At 71.3% G+C, this 13,163-nt stretch overlaps 2 protein-coding genes across 2 annotated transcripts; both read right to left on the reverse strand.

The window, feature by feature from the left end:
* Positions 1–297: 297 nt before the first annotated feature.
* SLC35E4 (solute carrier family 35 member E4) lies at positions 298–5,272 on the reverse strand. The gene is made up of 3 exons (XM_068911153.1): positions 4,495–5,272; positions 2,045–2,468; positions 298–1,231 (listed from the first exon to the last, which is right to left on the reverse strand). Exons 1-3 carry the CDS (start codon positions 5,126–5,128, stop codon positions 1,177–1,179), a joined length of 1,113 nt encoding a protein of 370 aa, XP_068767254.1. The 5' UTR covers positions 5,129–5,272; the 3' UTR covers positions 298–1,176.
* Positions 5,273–6,740: 1,468 nt separating this feature from the next.
* On the reverse strand, positions 6,741–11,570 carry TCN2 (transcobalamin 2). The gene is made up of 10 exons (XM_068911152.1): positions 11,341–11,570; positions 10,086–10,275; positions 9,922–10,002; positions 9,660–9,814; positions 9,372–9,536; positions 9,107–9,282; positions 7,996–8,170; positions 7,666–7,858; positions 7,363–7,484; positions 6,741–6,951 (listed from the first exon to the last, which is right to left on the reverse strand). The coding sequence occupies exons 1-10, from the start codon at positions 11,393–11,395 to the stop codon at positions 6,890–6,892; spliced, it is 1,374 nt and encodes a 457-aa protein (XP_068767253.1). The 5' UTR covers positions 11,396–11,570; the 3' UTR covers positions 6,741–6,889.
* Positions 11,571–13,163: the final 1,593 nt, after the last annotated feature.

Consider the following 13,163-nt stretch of genomic DNA (forward strand, 5'->3'; position numbering starts at 1 on the left):
CGATGCTGACACCCAGCTCAGCTTGGCAAATCTGGCAAGTGCTGAAGCCTGGCGCTGGGGGGGGGCAAACACCTCCCAGTCCAGCCGGCAAAGCACGGACGCTCCCGGGCGCGTTGCCGGGAGGGCCCGGGGGAAGAGCGCCAACTCCGTTTCACGAGCAGCTGTGGGCAGGGGGTCTGCGGTGTCGCCCGGGCTCTCCCACCACCTCCCCTCTCCGTGCGTCTCCACGCCTCCCCCCGCGACGCCCGGCACCAGCCCCTTGGCTCCCGGGTGGGAGATCACGCCAAGAGCCGAGGATGGAGTACAACAAAAATAGAGTTTTATTTCGGGACAAGTGCAATTGGAGCTGTCCTTTGGCCCAGGCAGGGCTCCCTCACCGCCGCGGAGAGCTTGAGCAGGGCAGCAGCCCGCGCGCCGCCCCGCCAGCACGGTGCTGGGGCGTGCGTACGCACACACACGGAGTGCCTGTGATCCTGCGCTCAGCCGGGTGGGAGCACGCGTGCTCCCGAGCGTGGGCACCCATGCACGGGGGCGAAGCTCCCGCACACGTGGGTGCGAGAGCAGCAACGCACTTCTTGGCGGGTTAGTGCCGAGCCCGCGCTCGCCGGGGGGGGCTGCTCGCCCACGTGCAAACGTGGCTCCGTCCCCACGTGGTGGTGCTGGGGGCGTGCGTCGGCATCCGAGCGCGCCCGCGTGTGCACGCGTGTGTCAGCGTGGATGGGGCTGTGTGCGCAGCCGTGCCAGGGCGCACCCGCAGCCGGGCCGGGGGCTCTGTGTGCGTGCGCGTGTCCGTCTGCAAACGTGAGCACGCACACCGCACTCCAGCTCCAGAGCCCCGGAGCGGTGGTGGGGCAGTCTGAGCCATCCCCATGGCTTTGCTGGGCCCTCGCAGCCTCCAGCAGGGAGCCCGGGACGGGCAGGCGGCCCAGGAGCCCTGCTCACGTCTGCCTGGCTCCAGCGGCAGCAGCCTGGGCCGGTCGGGGAAGGCCAGCGTGGGAGAGCCAGGTCCCAGGGCCTCCCGGGCAGCCGCCGAGGGCCTGAGCCGGAGCGGTGGCAGCCGGAGGGGCACGGCCAGGACGCCGGCAGCACCAGCAGCCCCGGGGCGCCCTGGGATCGGTGCGGGGAGCGCTGGGGTTCGGCACATCACAGAGGGGTGGGAGCACGATCTGGGGATGCTCAGCCTCCCCGGGCCCCAGGCAAGCCGCTCGGCCGCGCGAGAGACCCGTCCGCCCTGGAAGGAGGCAGAAGGCCGTCGGAGGTCCTCTGACACCCCCGCCCCGGGTACACACAGCCCTGCGGGCCTGATAGGCTCCATCCCACGGAGGAGAATATAAAAACATATATACACACAGCCCTGCATGCGCGCTCCAGATTTACTCCATCCAGCAGAGCTCAGTAGTGAAGCACACACTCACACTCACACTCACGCACACACACAGAGACACGCACACACACACACTCACACACACACACACACACACACACACACACACACACTCACACTCATGCACACACACACACACACACACACACACACACACACGCTGCTCCGTGCTTTCCCTGGGAGGGGACAGCAACGCGACGCACAGAGCCACGTGTGTGCACACATACCCACCTGCGCAGGCAGAGCCGGTGTTTGCACGCACAGACGCACCTGCAGAGCCCGTGCGCACAGGCAGCCGCGCGCACACGCGGAGCCGGCGCGCGCGCACCTCCACGTGCGCACCCTCAGCTGCGCACACACGGCCGCCCGCCTGGGCACGCAGACACCCACTGGCACACGCAGAGCCCGCGCGCGCCGGCGCGCACCCGCACACGCGCGCCCTCCGCGCCCGGGCTGCGCACGCAGCCCCGCCTGCACCGAGGCGCAGACCTGCGCGCGCCGAGCCGTGCGCGCCCAGAAACCCGCGCACACGCGCCGAGCCGGTGCCCACGCGCCAGCCCGCACGCGGAGACCCGCTCGCACGTGCAGGCCCCGCCGTGGGCTCTCTAGCTCCCCGGATCGCCCCGGACGGCAGCTCTGCCCCCCGCGCGCGGGACCTACTCTCGTTTGGCCCGGGCTTGGCCCTGCCATGATGCCCAGCGGGCAGCGATGAAGTCAGGGTGGTGGTACATGAACATCCCGGCCAGCGTGAGCCCGATGCCTGCGTAGCTGAGCCCGCTCAGGTGGCTGCCGAAGAGCAGCCGGGACAGCACCAGGTTGCCCACGACGTTGAAGTTGCCCAGGACGTGGATGGTGAGGGCTGACGTCAGGGAGATGACGCAGAAGCTGGCCAGGTTGTAGAGGACGGAGCCGAGGCAGCTGAGCAGGACGTAGGCCCAGAGGGTGCTGTCGTACCGCAGGACGCCCGCCCAGGCGGGACCCACCTCCAGCGCCACGGCCGCGCTGAACAGGATGCAAAAGCTGGGCAAGGAGGTGAGGCAGAGCAAGGAGACGGCGTCCAGCCTGTCCTCCTGCAGCAGCAGACCTGCCGGGGACGGGCGGGGGGACAGCGGGTCACAGCGGGGCCAGGAGCCAGCAGGACACCCAGGACCTGCACGCACCACCCGGCGCTGTCACGCACTGACGCCCACCGGCGCAGCGGGTGGACAACCGCGCGACGCAGCCGTGCACGTGGGCGCAGCCCGACCTGCACGCGCGCGCCGTGCGTGCTCACGCGTGCCAGCGCGCACACGCGTGCACGCACACTCCCCCCACCCCGAGCTGGCGCGTGCATCGGCGCTTCCCGGGGCTGGCACCACGCTGGGCAGAGAAAAGCCCCCACCGCAGCCCAGCCCGGCGCCCCCAAAAGCCTCCGCCGCCCCACGGAGCGTGGCCGGGGCCCGCGGCGCCGCAGGGAGCCTGGCACCGGCCCCTCCTCAGCCCTCGCTCGGGCCTGAAGCGGTTAAGAAATCCCCGGCGCACCGGCCAAGAGGAAGAGCAGCACGGGAAGGGGCGGGGGGGCCCAGCGCCTGCCGCTGGCCGGCTCGGTGACACTGGCGCGGGGCGGCGGGCTGGAAGGCGGGCAGGGACCGGGCGATGCTTCGGCCTGGGCTGACGCAGGCCCGCCGCGACGCGGGCAGGGCTTAGCGCGCCGGGGGGCAGCACCCCGTTGGCTGCCAAGGGCACTCGGAGCAAACGCAGCTTAAGTCCCCCCGTCATCCAACCCCCCCCCCCACCGCCGCCCCGTTTTGTCGGCTGATTTTGCAGCCGGCACCAGCGTTTCTGAAATGGCAGAAATCCGAGAAATCTGGGGACGCGGGGCAGTGGGCACAGCACGCGCGCGCACCCCGCGCCCCCTCCCCGGCACGAAGCACAGACACGTGCCCCGTGTCCTCCCGAGGGACAGCGGCGCTCAGGGGACCGGGCTGGAGGAAGGGCCGGGGAGCCAGGGGCGAGCCCAGCCCAAAGCCCGCCGCCCACCCCTGAGCTGGGTGCCAACGCTGGGGCGCCCCGAGCCGGGCCTGGGTCTGGGTCCGTCTGGCACCCAGCGCCCGGGGGCCCGAGTCGGGGCTCGGCGGTGACGGGCAGGGGCGCCCCAGGCGGGGGGTCAGGATGAGTCCCGCTGTTCTCTCCAGCCGGGCCCCGCGGGACGCCCCGGGGGCCCCGCGGGACGCACCGGCGGCGTGCCGGAGCCCCTCGGCGGTGCGCCGGCCCGCGGCCGCTGCTGCGCCCACCTGCCTCGCCGGCTGCCGGGGCGGCGAAGGAGACGTCGTCCCCTTTCGCACCGCAAAACAAAGCGCCCGGCTCCGCTCCGCCGCCCGCCAAGGACGTCGCGGCCCCAGTGGGCACCGCTCCTCCGGCGGCGCGGAGCCCTGGCCTGCCGCGGGCACGGGCAGCGGGCGCTCCCGGGGCCGCGCTTCGGAGCGGGCAGCGCCTGGCGGCTCCGCCGTACTCGTCGCGGCCGCCCCGCGGTGGCCCCCGGCCCACTGGCGCTGGGGGCATCACGAGGAGCCAGCGGTGCCCGTGGGCCACCGCGAGGACACCAGCATGTTTGCTCGTCCCGCCAAAGCAGAGCCGTCTCAGGGCCAGGACCAGGGCTTGGCTCCAAGGAGGAGTCGCTGGGGTGGACGGGGTGGCACTGGGGCTGGGTGACCCTGGGGTGGCACCGGAGCTGGGGTGGGCAGTGGGTGACACTGGGCTGGGGTGGCACTGGGATGGGCACAGGGTGACATTGGGACTGGGAAGACACTGGTGGTACCAGCGCCAGGGTGGGAAGGGGGTGGCACTGGGACTGGGGTGGCACTGGGGCTGTCATAGGCACAGGGTGGAACTGGGACCGAGAAGACACTGTGTTGGCACCAGGGCCAGGATGGGTAGTGGTGGCACCAGGACTGGGATGACACCAGGGTGGCACCAAGGCTGGGGTGGGAAGGGGATGGCACCAAAGCTGGGGTAGCACCAGGACCAGGATGGCCCCGGGAAGAGCCAGGGGACAACGCGAACCCCCCGCAAAGGCAGCGGCCGGGCCGGGGAGCAGGAGGCAGCGGCGCCGGGGAGCGCGTGCCACTTACTCTGCTGGATGGACTTGAGCCCGCGGAGGAAGGTGGCGGCGAAGAGGAAGCAGCAGCCGGCCTGGTGGAAGCGGACCTCGCCGACGATGCTGCAGGCGGCCCCGGCGCACACGGGCCCCATGGCCGCGTACTGCAGCGGGTGGTGGCGGCGGCCCAGCAGCAGCGCCGAGAGCAGCAGGGTGAAGAGCGGCGTGGTGGTGTACACCACCTGCGCCACGTCCAGCTGCACGTAGTTGAGACCCAGGTTGCCGAACGCCACGCTGGTGCAGAAGGTCAGGCTGAGCAGGTAGATCCTGGCGCGGGGCCGGGCGGCCGGGCCGGGCGGCCGGCGCGCCCGCAGCCGGGCCAGCGGGTAGCCCACGGCCACCGCCGAGAGCATGTGCAGGGAGGAGAGCAGCAACGGGTAGCGGAAATTGTGGCTGGCGAAGATCCACTTGTTGAGGCTGGCCATGGTGGTGCCGGTGCCCAGCCAGACGAAGACGGTGAAGACGAGGGGCAGCGCCCGCGGGGACGGCCACGGCGGCTGCCGTCTCCCCTTCTGGCCCGGGTCGGGCTTCCAGGGCCGGAGAGCCCGGCCGTCGCCGTCGCCGGAGGTCATTGCTGCTTCATCGCTCCTCGGGGACGACAGGCACATCGGCGACAGGCCGAGGAGGGGAGGGAGCGCGGCCCCCGCGAGCGGCGGGTGCCCCCGTGCCCGTCCCCAGACGTCCCCGCTCTCCGCAAGCCGCTGTCCTCCTGGCCCCGTCCCTCCCGGGCAGGCGTGTTTTTCCGAGGCCGCGCAGGGATGCTCCGAAAGCAGGACAGGGCGGGAGGAAGCAGCCGCCGCCGCTGGCAGCGATGGCCACGGCGGGAGGGGGGGGTCCGGCTGCCCCCGGCTGCTGCGGCCGCCGGGGTTGGGGAAGGGGGTGGGGGGCTCCTGCAGGTCCGCGGCGCTCAGGGCCGGCGCGCCGCCCGCGCGCCGCTCCGCCGCGATGCCATGTGCGAACGGCTCGCCGGCGCCGGGCAGCGAGCGGAAAGTTGGCTGGCGGGGACCGGAGGCGGCGAGGCTCCTCCCCGCGGGGCCCCCAGCCCGGCCGCGTCACGGCCGCCGGTTGCGCGTGCCGGCTGTGCGAGGCGGCGCGTGTGCGCGCCCGGGTGCCGCCGGCCGGCCTGGGCCTGCTGGGAGCCCGGAGCCGCGCGGCCGCCTGTAGCTGAAGGAACAACAACAGCCGGAGCGCCAGCAGCCGCCATGGCAACGGCAGGCGGCGGGAGGCTGCGTCAGTGGTCCCGGCTGACTCACGGCAGGAAGTTCCCGGGGGCCGGGAACGCTCCTCCGGACTGGCCTTCCCGCGCGGGCCGCGGCGGACGCGGGCAGGCAGGGGGCCGGGGCGTCCTCGGGCCCTCGGCCGCCCGCCCCGGCATGGCGGCACGGCGGCCCCAGGACTCGCCTCCCCCCGCCCCGGCCCAGGCAGCGCGGTGGCACCGGGGGCTGGCACGGTCCCCGCCGAGACCCTTGGGGTGGGGGGAGGCGTTTGGACCTGCAGCCCCTAAAATCCCTGCGGCTCGGGAAGGCCCAGGGGTCGCCCCGCGGCCCGTGTACGGAGGAGAGCGGCCCCGGCTTGTGCCTTGCACTGACTGCGGCGGAGCAGAGCAGGGCGTCACCGTGCTGCAGGGCCAGGGACGGCGCCGGAGCTGCTGCCTGCCCTTCGGGGTCAGATGGGGGGACAGGAGGCCCCGCAGCTTTCCCCAGGAAGGAGGCGGAGGGTGGTGCCCTCCCTGCCCTCTTCCGCTGCGCCTCCGGGGCCGCCAGCCGGGAGCCCCCGGGCAGCCGCAGCCTGGGACGTGGGGGGACACCGGCGGCAAAGGCGGGCTGTCGCACCGTGCACCTCGCTCACCGGCTGGGGCCAAGGCAGGTGCTGGAGCCCGGCTGGGAGCCGTGCCAGGGGGACGAGCCGCTCCAGACAGCGCGGTCAGGCTGCTCTGCTCCTGGGAGCAACCACCTCGGGCACCGGGCCAGCCCAAAACCGAGCGCTTCCCGCTGCCGTCTGCCCCATCTGGAAGCGGGGAAGGGCTCGGAGGAGCTGACAGCGACCGAGAAGGCAGCTCAGGCCTCCCAGGGTCTCGCCGGTGCGCCCATCCCACCAGCTGCATAGGACGCAGCTCATCCCTCCTCCTCCTCCTCCTCCTCCTCCTCCTCGGTCAGATTTGGGGCACAGCATTCGAGGGGCGCAGGGCGCACTAGGAAAGCACAACGCAGCGAGCCCTGCGGCGCAGGAAAGGCATTTCATTGGGGTCGGCCCCGTTTGCCGGAGCTCTCCTCTCCGGGACGGCGGTGCCGGTGGCCCGAACCGCGCGGCCCCACTTGCCGCCCGGCTTCGGCCACGTGCTCCCCGCGCAGCAGCCTGGCACCTGCCGGCTATCCCTTGCTCAGCCGCAGGATGAGGGTCTCCCCGTCGCGAGGCCTGTAGTCGGCAACACCTGCAGAGAGACACAGCGAGCCAGGCTGGCGAGAGCGGTGCGGGGCTGGGTGCTACTGGCATCGGGGACCCAACCCGGCTGGCACCCACAGGTGCCATCCCCCAGCGACTGCCTGCACAGCCACCATGGGGCGGGACGGCTGTTTTGCAGACAGGCAGTTGGTGCCCAGAGGTGAGGGACAGGCGGCACCTCCCACCCCATCGCACTGAGTCCCCGTCCCCGGTGCCGTGCTGCGTCCCCGGGGCAGCCTGCGAGCGTGGGGCCTGGCGGCGCGGGGCGCACGGACGCTCGCAGCACGCCGACGGCTCAGCGCGGGGAGCCCCGAGGAGCTGTAACCCCGTCCCCCGGGGACAGAGCAGCCGCAGGGACCCGGGGCGCTGCCGGCTCCCTGGGGCCATCGCCGGTGCTCACCGGTCTGCAGGCTGGTGCTGGGGGCCGAGAGGAGCTGCCAGTACCTCCGCTCTTGCCAATTGGCTTCCACTTTCATCACCGTCGTTAAAAAGGGGCCGTAGAGGCTCTCCTGGGTTTTAAACCTGGCGGGGAGGGCAGACCAGGAGCAGAGGAGGGTGAGGATGGGGGAGGCAGCGGTCTCGGCAGCCCCCACTCGGGGGGAGGAGGGCAGCGCTGCCCGCGGCGCGCCTGCACCCTCCTGCCCCCGGCTCCGACGCCGAGCGGCTGGGCAGCGGGGACGGGACAAGGGTGCGGGCGGCATACGTGAAGGCCTCGTGTCCCTGCTTCGGGGCTGCCCCCAGCACGTCCAGGAGGGAGGACCCGGCGGGCACGGACACGGACTGGTTGTAGAGCACGTGGCGGGGGCACAGCCGCCTGGGGCACTCCACCACCAGCCCCACGGTGATATTCTCCGGCCCCGAGGGCTGCGTCACGGGGCTGATGGGCTGCAGCGTGTCTGCGACGAGGAGAGCCACGGGGGCGCTGACGGATGCAGGGCAGCGCTGCGCCAGCCCCGTCCCCGCGTCCCCTCCCTCGGCGGACCCACCGCGCAGGCCCAGGGGACTGCTCGCCCCCGCGCCGCCCCGCTCCTACCTCTCTCCTGTTGGCAGCGCATGGAGGCGATGTCCAGGTAACTGCGGCCGTACAGGGCGGGCAGCAGCTGGGACATGGCCATGGGGTTGGTGAAGTTGTCCAGGCTCTGCAGCAGGGCAGCCCTGGCCCGGCGGTACTCCGGCTCCGACTGGCACGCGTTGGTGGCAATGAAGAACTGAAAGCAGAAAGGAAGGCGATCTCGGGGCACGGGACGGCCTGTCTCAGCCCCAGGCGGGAGGCAGCTCTGTTCCCTGTCCCCACTCCCACGCCTGCACCCGCACCCACACCTGCACCTGCGCCCGCACCTGCACCTGCACCCACACCTGCACCTGCACCCATGCCTACACCTGCACATCCACCTGTACCAGCATCTGCACCCATGCCTGCATCTGCACCCATGCCTACACCTGCACCCACACCTGCACCTGTACCCGCACTCACACCTGCATCCACACCTGCACCTGCACCCATGCTTACACCTGCACCCACACCTGCACCTGTACCCGCACTCACACCTGCATCCACACCTGCACCTGCACCCATGCTTACACCTGCACCCACACCTGCACCTGTACCCGCACTCACACCTGCATCCACACCTGCACCTGCACCCATGCTTACACCTGCACATCCACCTGTACCAGCATCTGCACCCACGCCTGCACCTGCACCCACGCCTGCACCTGCACCCACGCCTGCACCTGTACCCGCACTCACACCTGCATCCACACCTGCACCTGCACCCATGCTTACACCTGCACATCCACCTGTACCAGCATCTGCACCCACGCCTGCACCTGCACCCACGCCTGCACCTGCACCCACACCTGCACCTGTACCCGGACTCACACCTGCATCCACACCTGCACTGGCACCCATGCCTACACCTGCACCCATGCCTGCACCTGTATCTCCATCTGCACCCACACCTGCACCGCCACCTGCACCTACATGTGCACCCATGCCTGTGCCTGCACCCACACCTCCACCCGCACCCATACCTGCACCACCCATACCTGTGCCTGCACCTACCCCTGCACCCACACCTGCCCCTGCACCCTCACCCCCACCTTCACCTCTGCCTCCGCCTGCCCCCACCCGTGCCCCCCACCTGCATGGCCAAGGGGGTGCTGAAGACGTTGCCGAAGAAGCCGTCCGGGCTCTGCGCCGCCAGCAGCCTCCCGCTCACGCCGCGCACGGCCTCGCGCAGCTCCGACGCCAGCGGGCCGCTGCCCGGCTGCGCCCCACGCAGGCAGGCGAAGGCCAGGCCGGCCACGGCCTCCGTGTCTGCGGGGGGCACGGCAGGACGGGTGGCCCGGCGGCGCCGCGCGCCCGCCCCCCGGCCGCCCGCCCCCCGGCCGCCCGCAGCGCCTTACCCACGGCGTGGCCGCCGCCGCCGTGCCCCAACCGGCCATGCCGCTCGGCCGCCAGGAGCCGGTGGACCACCTCGTCTCTGACCCGCTTGCGGTGCACGCACAGCGCCAGCACGCCCAGGCCGTACTGGTAGTAACTGGTGAGGGGGCGGCCGTGCCGCTGGGAGCCTGGGCGCGAGGCACCGGCGTCACCCGGCGGGGGCCACCCGACCCCTGCGGGCAGCACGTGGCCGCCGCCGGGGAGCGGGGCGGGGGGTCGAGCCCCGCCGAGGCGCCGGCCGCCGCGCTCACCCGCCCAGTCCTCCTCCAGGAAATACTTGAGCCAGGTGACGAGGAAGCGCTCGGCGCCGGCGTCCATGGGCTGGCAGGCGGCCCTTAGCGCCAGCAGGTACAGCGCCAGGCGCCCCGTGTCGGGCCGGCCCTCCCGCGCCGCTGCCTCGGCGCCCCTGCGAGGCGCCGCCGGCGAGGCCGTCAGGGGGGCGCGAGCCGGCCGCCGGCAGCCCGGCGGGACGGGCGCCTCCGGGCCGGGCCGGGCCGCCGGGCGCCCGCGTACCTGTGGTGGTGATGGGCGCCGGGCGCCGGGCCGCGGGGCGCCGCGGGGGGCTGCTTGCGCCAGCCGGCCGCCTGCAGGCTCCTGCGGGCACACGGCAGGGGCACGGCGTCAGGCCGGCGCGGGGCGGCCGGGCCGGCGGGGCGGCGGCGGCGCGCGGGACCTACGTGTTGTAGCTGTGCTGGAAGGCGTCCTTCAGCCTGGCCAGGTAGCGCACCTCGCGGGCCGCGTCGTGCTCGTCGGCGAGGCGAAGGGCCACGTAGACGCTGGGGTTGGCCGCCCGCGCCGGGTCCTCGGCCAGGCCCAGGAGCCGGGCGCTCGCGGCGCGCACCTGCGCCGCCGCCGCCTCCGGCGCCTCTGCCCGCCCGAGCAGCAAGACGGCCGAGAGGGTGAGGAAGGGCGCCAAGGGGAGGAGGGCGGCCGGCGCGCTCGCCTCCCCTGCGCTGCTGGCCCACGCTCCGTCCTCGCCCAGGGGGGCCGCGACGGCGGCGCGCCCCCTCCTTCTCCCCCGCGTCCTCGTCCGCGCCGGCGCCCCGCCGCGCGCCGCCCTCGGCTCCGGCCTCCCCGGCAGCGGGGCGTCGCGAGGACGAAGCGCCCGCTGGCCAGGCCGGGCGCCGGAGAGCCCCGGCAGCCGCCGGCCACTCCTCGTCCCGGACCGCCCGGCCCCCGCCGCCCCGGGGCAGCCGAAACCCCCGATCCCACCGCGACACGGGGAAGAAAGCGAGAAAGCGCGAGACGAAGCCCGCGGAGGGCAGGGCTCGGGAGGAAGGCAGCCCCGTGCGCCGGAGCGAGCGGCCCCCTCGGGGCGCTCGGCCAGCCCTCAGCCGGGGCGTCCCGCCTGCCGGGACGGGGCGCCGCGGCCGAGGGCGCCTCGGGGGTCTGCGCGGCGTCAGCAGCCGCCGGAGCTGGGCTGGCAGAGGGTATGCGCGGGGGGGATCAGGGCCGCGGCGGCCAATTCGGGAGAGCAAAAGCCCATCGCGTGTCCGGGCGTTCGGTCAGCAGAAGGGGGTGAGGGCGTCGTAGCAGTAACAGGTTTAATCCCAGAGCTTGGCCGGACACGGGGGAAGCGGGGAGAGCCAAGCTCAGGAGCTGCTCCCCACAAAACTCGTCACCGGAGGGTTTTGGGGAGGAAAACGTCCTCCGCGGGGCCAGGGCTGGAGCACAGGACGGTGCCCGTTCCCCTCAGCCCCGCGGCTTTAGCGTCCTCTCGGACGGCGCTGGGACCCCCGACGCCGCAGCCGGGCGGGCGAGCTGCTGCGGGCCGTCCGCGTCGGCAGCCCCTTCCGCGCGCCGTCCTGCAGCCCCGCTCCCCGCCAGCGTCGCGGCCGGGGCGGCCGCGCGGGTGAGGGGAGCGGGGCGCGCGGGGGCACGCCGCGGAGCTGGCGGGGGCGCGCGGGGCGGCCGCCCGCCCGCTGTACTCACCGCACGGCCGGGCGGGCAGGACCGCAGCCTGCAGGAGGACGAGGAGGTGCCACATGCCGGCGCGGGGTCAGCAGCGGCGACGCGGGGGACGGGCAGGGCGGTGGGCGCCGCGGCTCGGCTCGCAGACCCGGCAGTGCCGCGCGGAGCCCGGCCGAGCTGTGCCGAGCCGAGCCGAGGCACCGCCTGGGACAGGAAGGTGTCGTAAGAGGCGCTTTCCGCAGGCTGGGGCCGAGTCAGCAGAAACGGGAAAGGACTTTGGCTGGATGCGAAACAGGGAAACGCGGGAGCAGAGCTGCAGAGCGCCGGGGCAGAGATAAAGCGGTCACAGCTGCTTTCCCTTCCTGCTTCCTCCCGCTGCCAGATAAGCCCTGTCCTTTCCAGGCCACTTCTCAGTGCACTTACTGACCTGGGGCAAACAGCCCCAGCGCCTGCTCACGTCCACGGCCCGCCTGCTGTCTGCACCCCGGCCAGGGCACAGGTACCAGGGGACCAAAACTGCCATGCGTCAGGGTTAAATTCACCACCAGTTTTAGCAAAGGGAAAAAAAAAATACTGAGCCCTCCATCCCTGCAGCCTCTAAAGGAAATAACTCAGCTTCTCGTCTGGAATTGGATTTTTATTGAAGAAAACAAGAGTTAAACTGCACAACTCAGACAGGGGAGCACTACGCAAAGTGCCAGGGTGATGGTCTGTCCTGCTGGAGGCCCTGCTGTCCCACTTCATTGTGACCCACGGGAAATCCTGGCAACCCAGGACACCCTGCATGAGCACCCTGTACTGCCTGACCATTGCCCAGGCACTCCTGTCTTGAAAGCAGTAGTTCTCTGCTCCTCAGGGGAGCCCATTTGCCTCAGCAGCCTGGTAACGGGCATAGCAATGGGTGTAACGGGTGCTGAACCACACCAACCTCAGTGCCTGAGCACACATAGTCAGGGCACTTTAAACCCCTGTCGCTCAGCAGCCACATCCAACCATGTCGTGCCAGGGAGCCACGTCCTCCGGGCCAACCTGCCCCAGCCCTGGCTAGGCACTGGGAGCTCCAGGGAGCCTCAGCCAGGCGGCTCAGGGTGTTTGTCCCAACCACTGTGGGAGAAAGCAGCAGGCCAAAAATTCATACTGACATGGATGGCTTTGTCCCCAGCTGCGGTGGAGCCACCATGGCACCAAGCCCAGCAACTCCTTCTAGATGCTCAAGACATGGAGACGAAGGACGTGCCAGCTGGTGCCCTGAAACAGCCTGTCTGCAGGGCATGCTGTTGTCTGCCCTGATGGAGGATGTGTCACAGAGAAATACAGAGATGCCATTGTGCCTGAACCGCAAACGGTAAATCCCCATGGCTACAGCTGGAGAGAGATAGTTGTCCCATGGATGTGGGTCCTGGGACACTTCCCTGAGCACTGCAGACAGCAGGGACCAGAGGAAGGACCCAGAAAGGGTCTTGGGGTGCAGAGAGAAACAGCTTGTGGGACTCTCCCAATCGGTCATAGGGCTTCTGACCTTGTGTTTCTTGACAGTCAGATATCCGTCTCCTCCAGATGCTAAAGTCAGCTGCTTTCTTCAGGGGCATTTCAGATGGATTCAAGGGCAATTCAGGAAAGATGAAGCATGCAGGGAGGGTGTTTTGGGACAGGTGGAGCAAGTAGGAAGGGCAGCTTAGCCTGGCTGAAGCATGTAGGGGGGACACTGCATGCCACAGTGCCAGTAGGGTGCAATTACTACCCAGGGGAAAACAAGGAGCTCCAGAGAGCTCGGCATTCACCCTACCACGAATCAGCTCTGAGCTCACGTTATTTGTTGCCCCACATTGCGTTCAATGAACTCA

Source organism: Struthio camelus, chromosome 17, assembly GCF_040807025.1.
Source record: "Struthio camelus isolate bStrCam1 chromosome 17, bStrCam1.hap1, whole genome shotgun sequence".
Classification (NCBI taxonomy): Eukaryota; Metazoa; Chordata; class Aves; order Struthioniformes; family Struthionidae; genus Struthio; species Struthio camelus.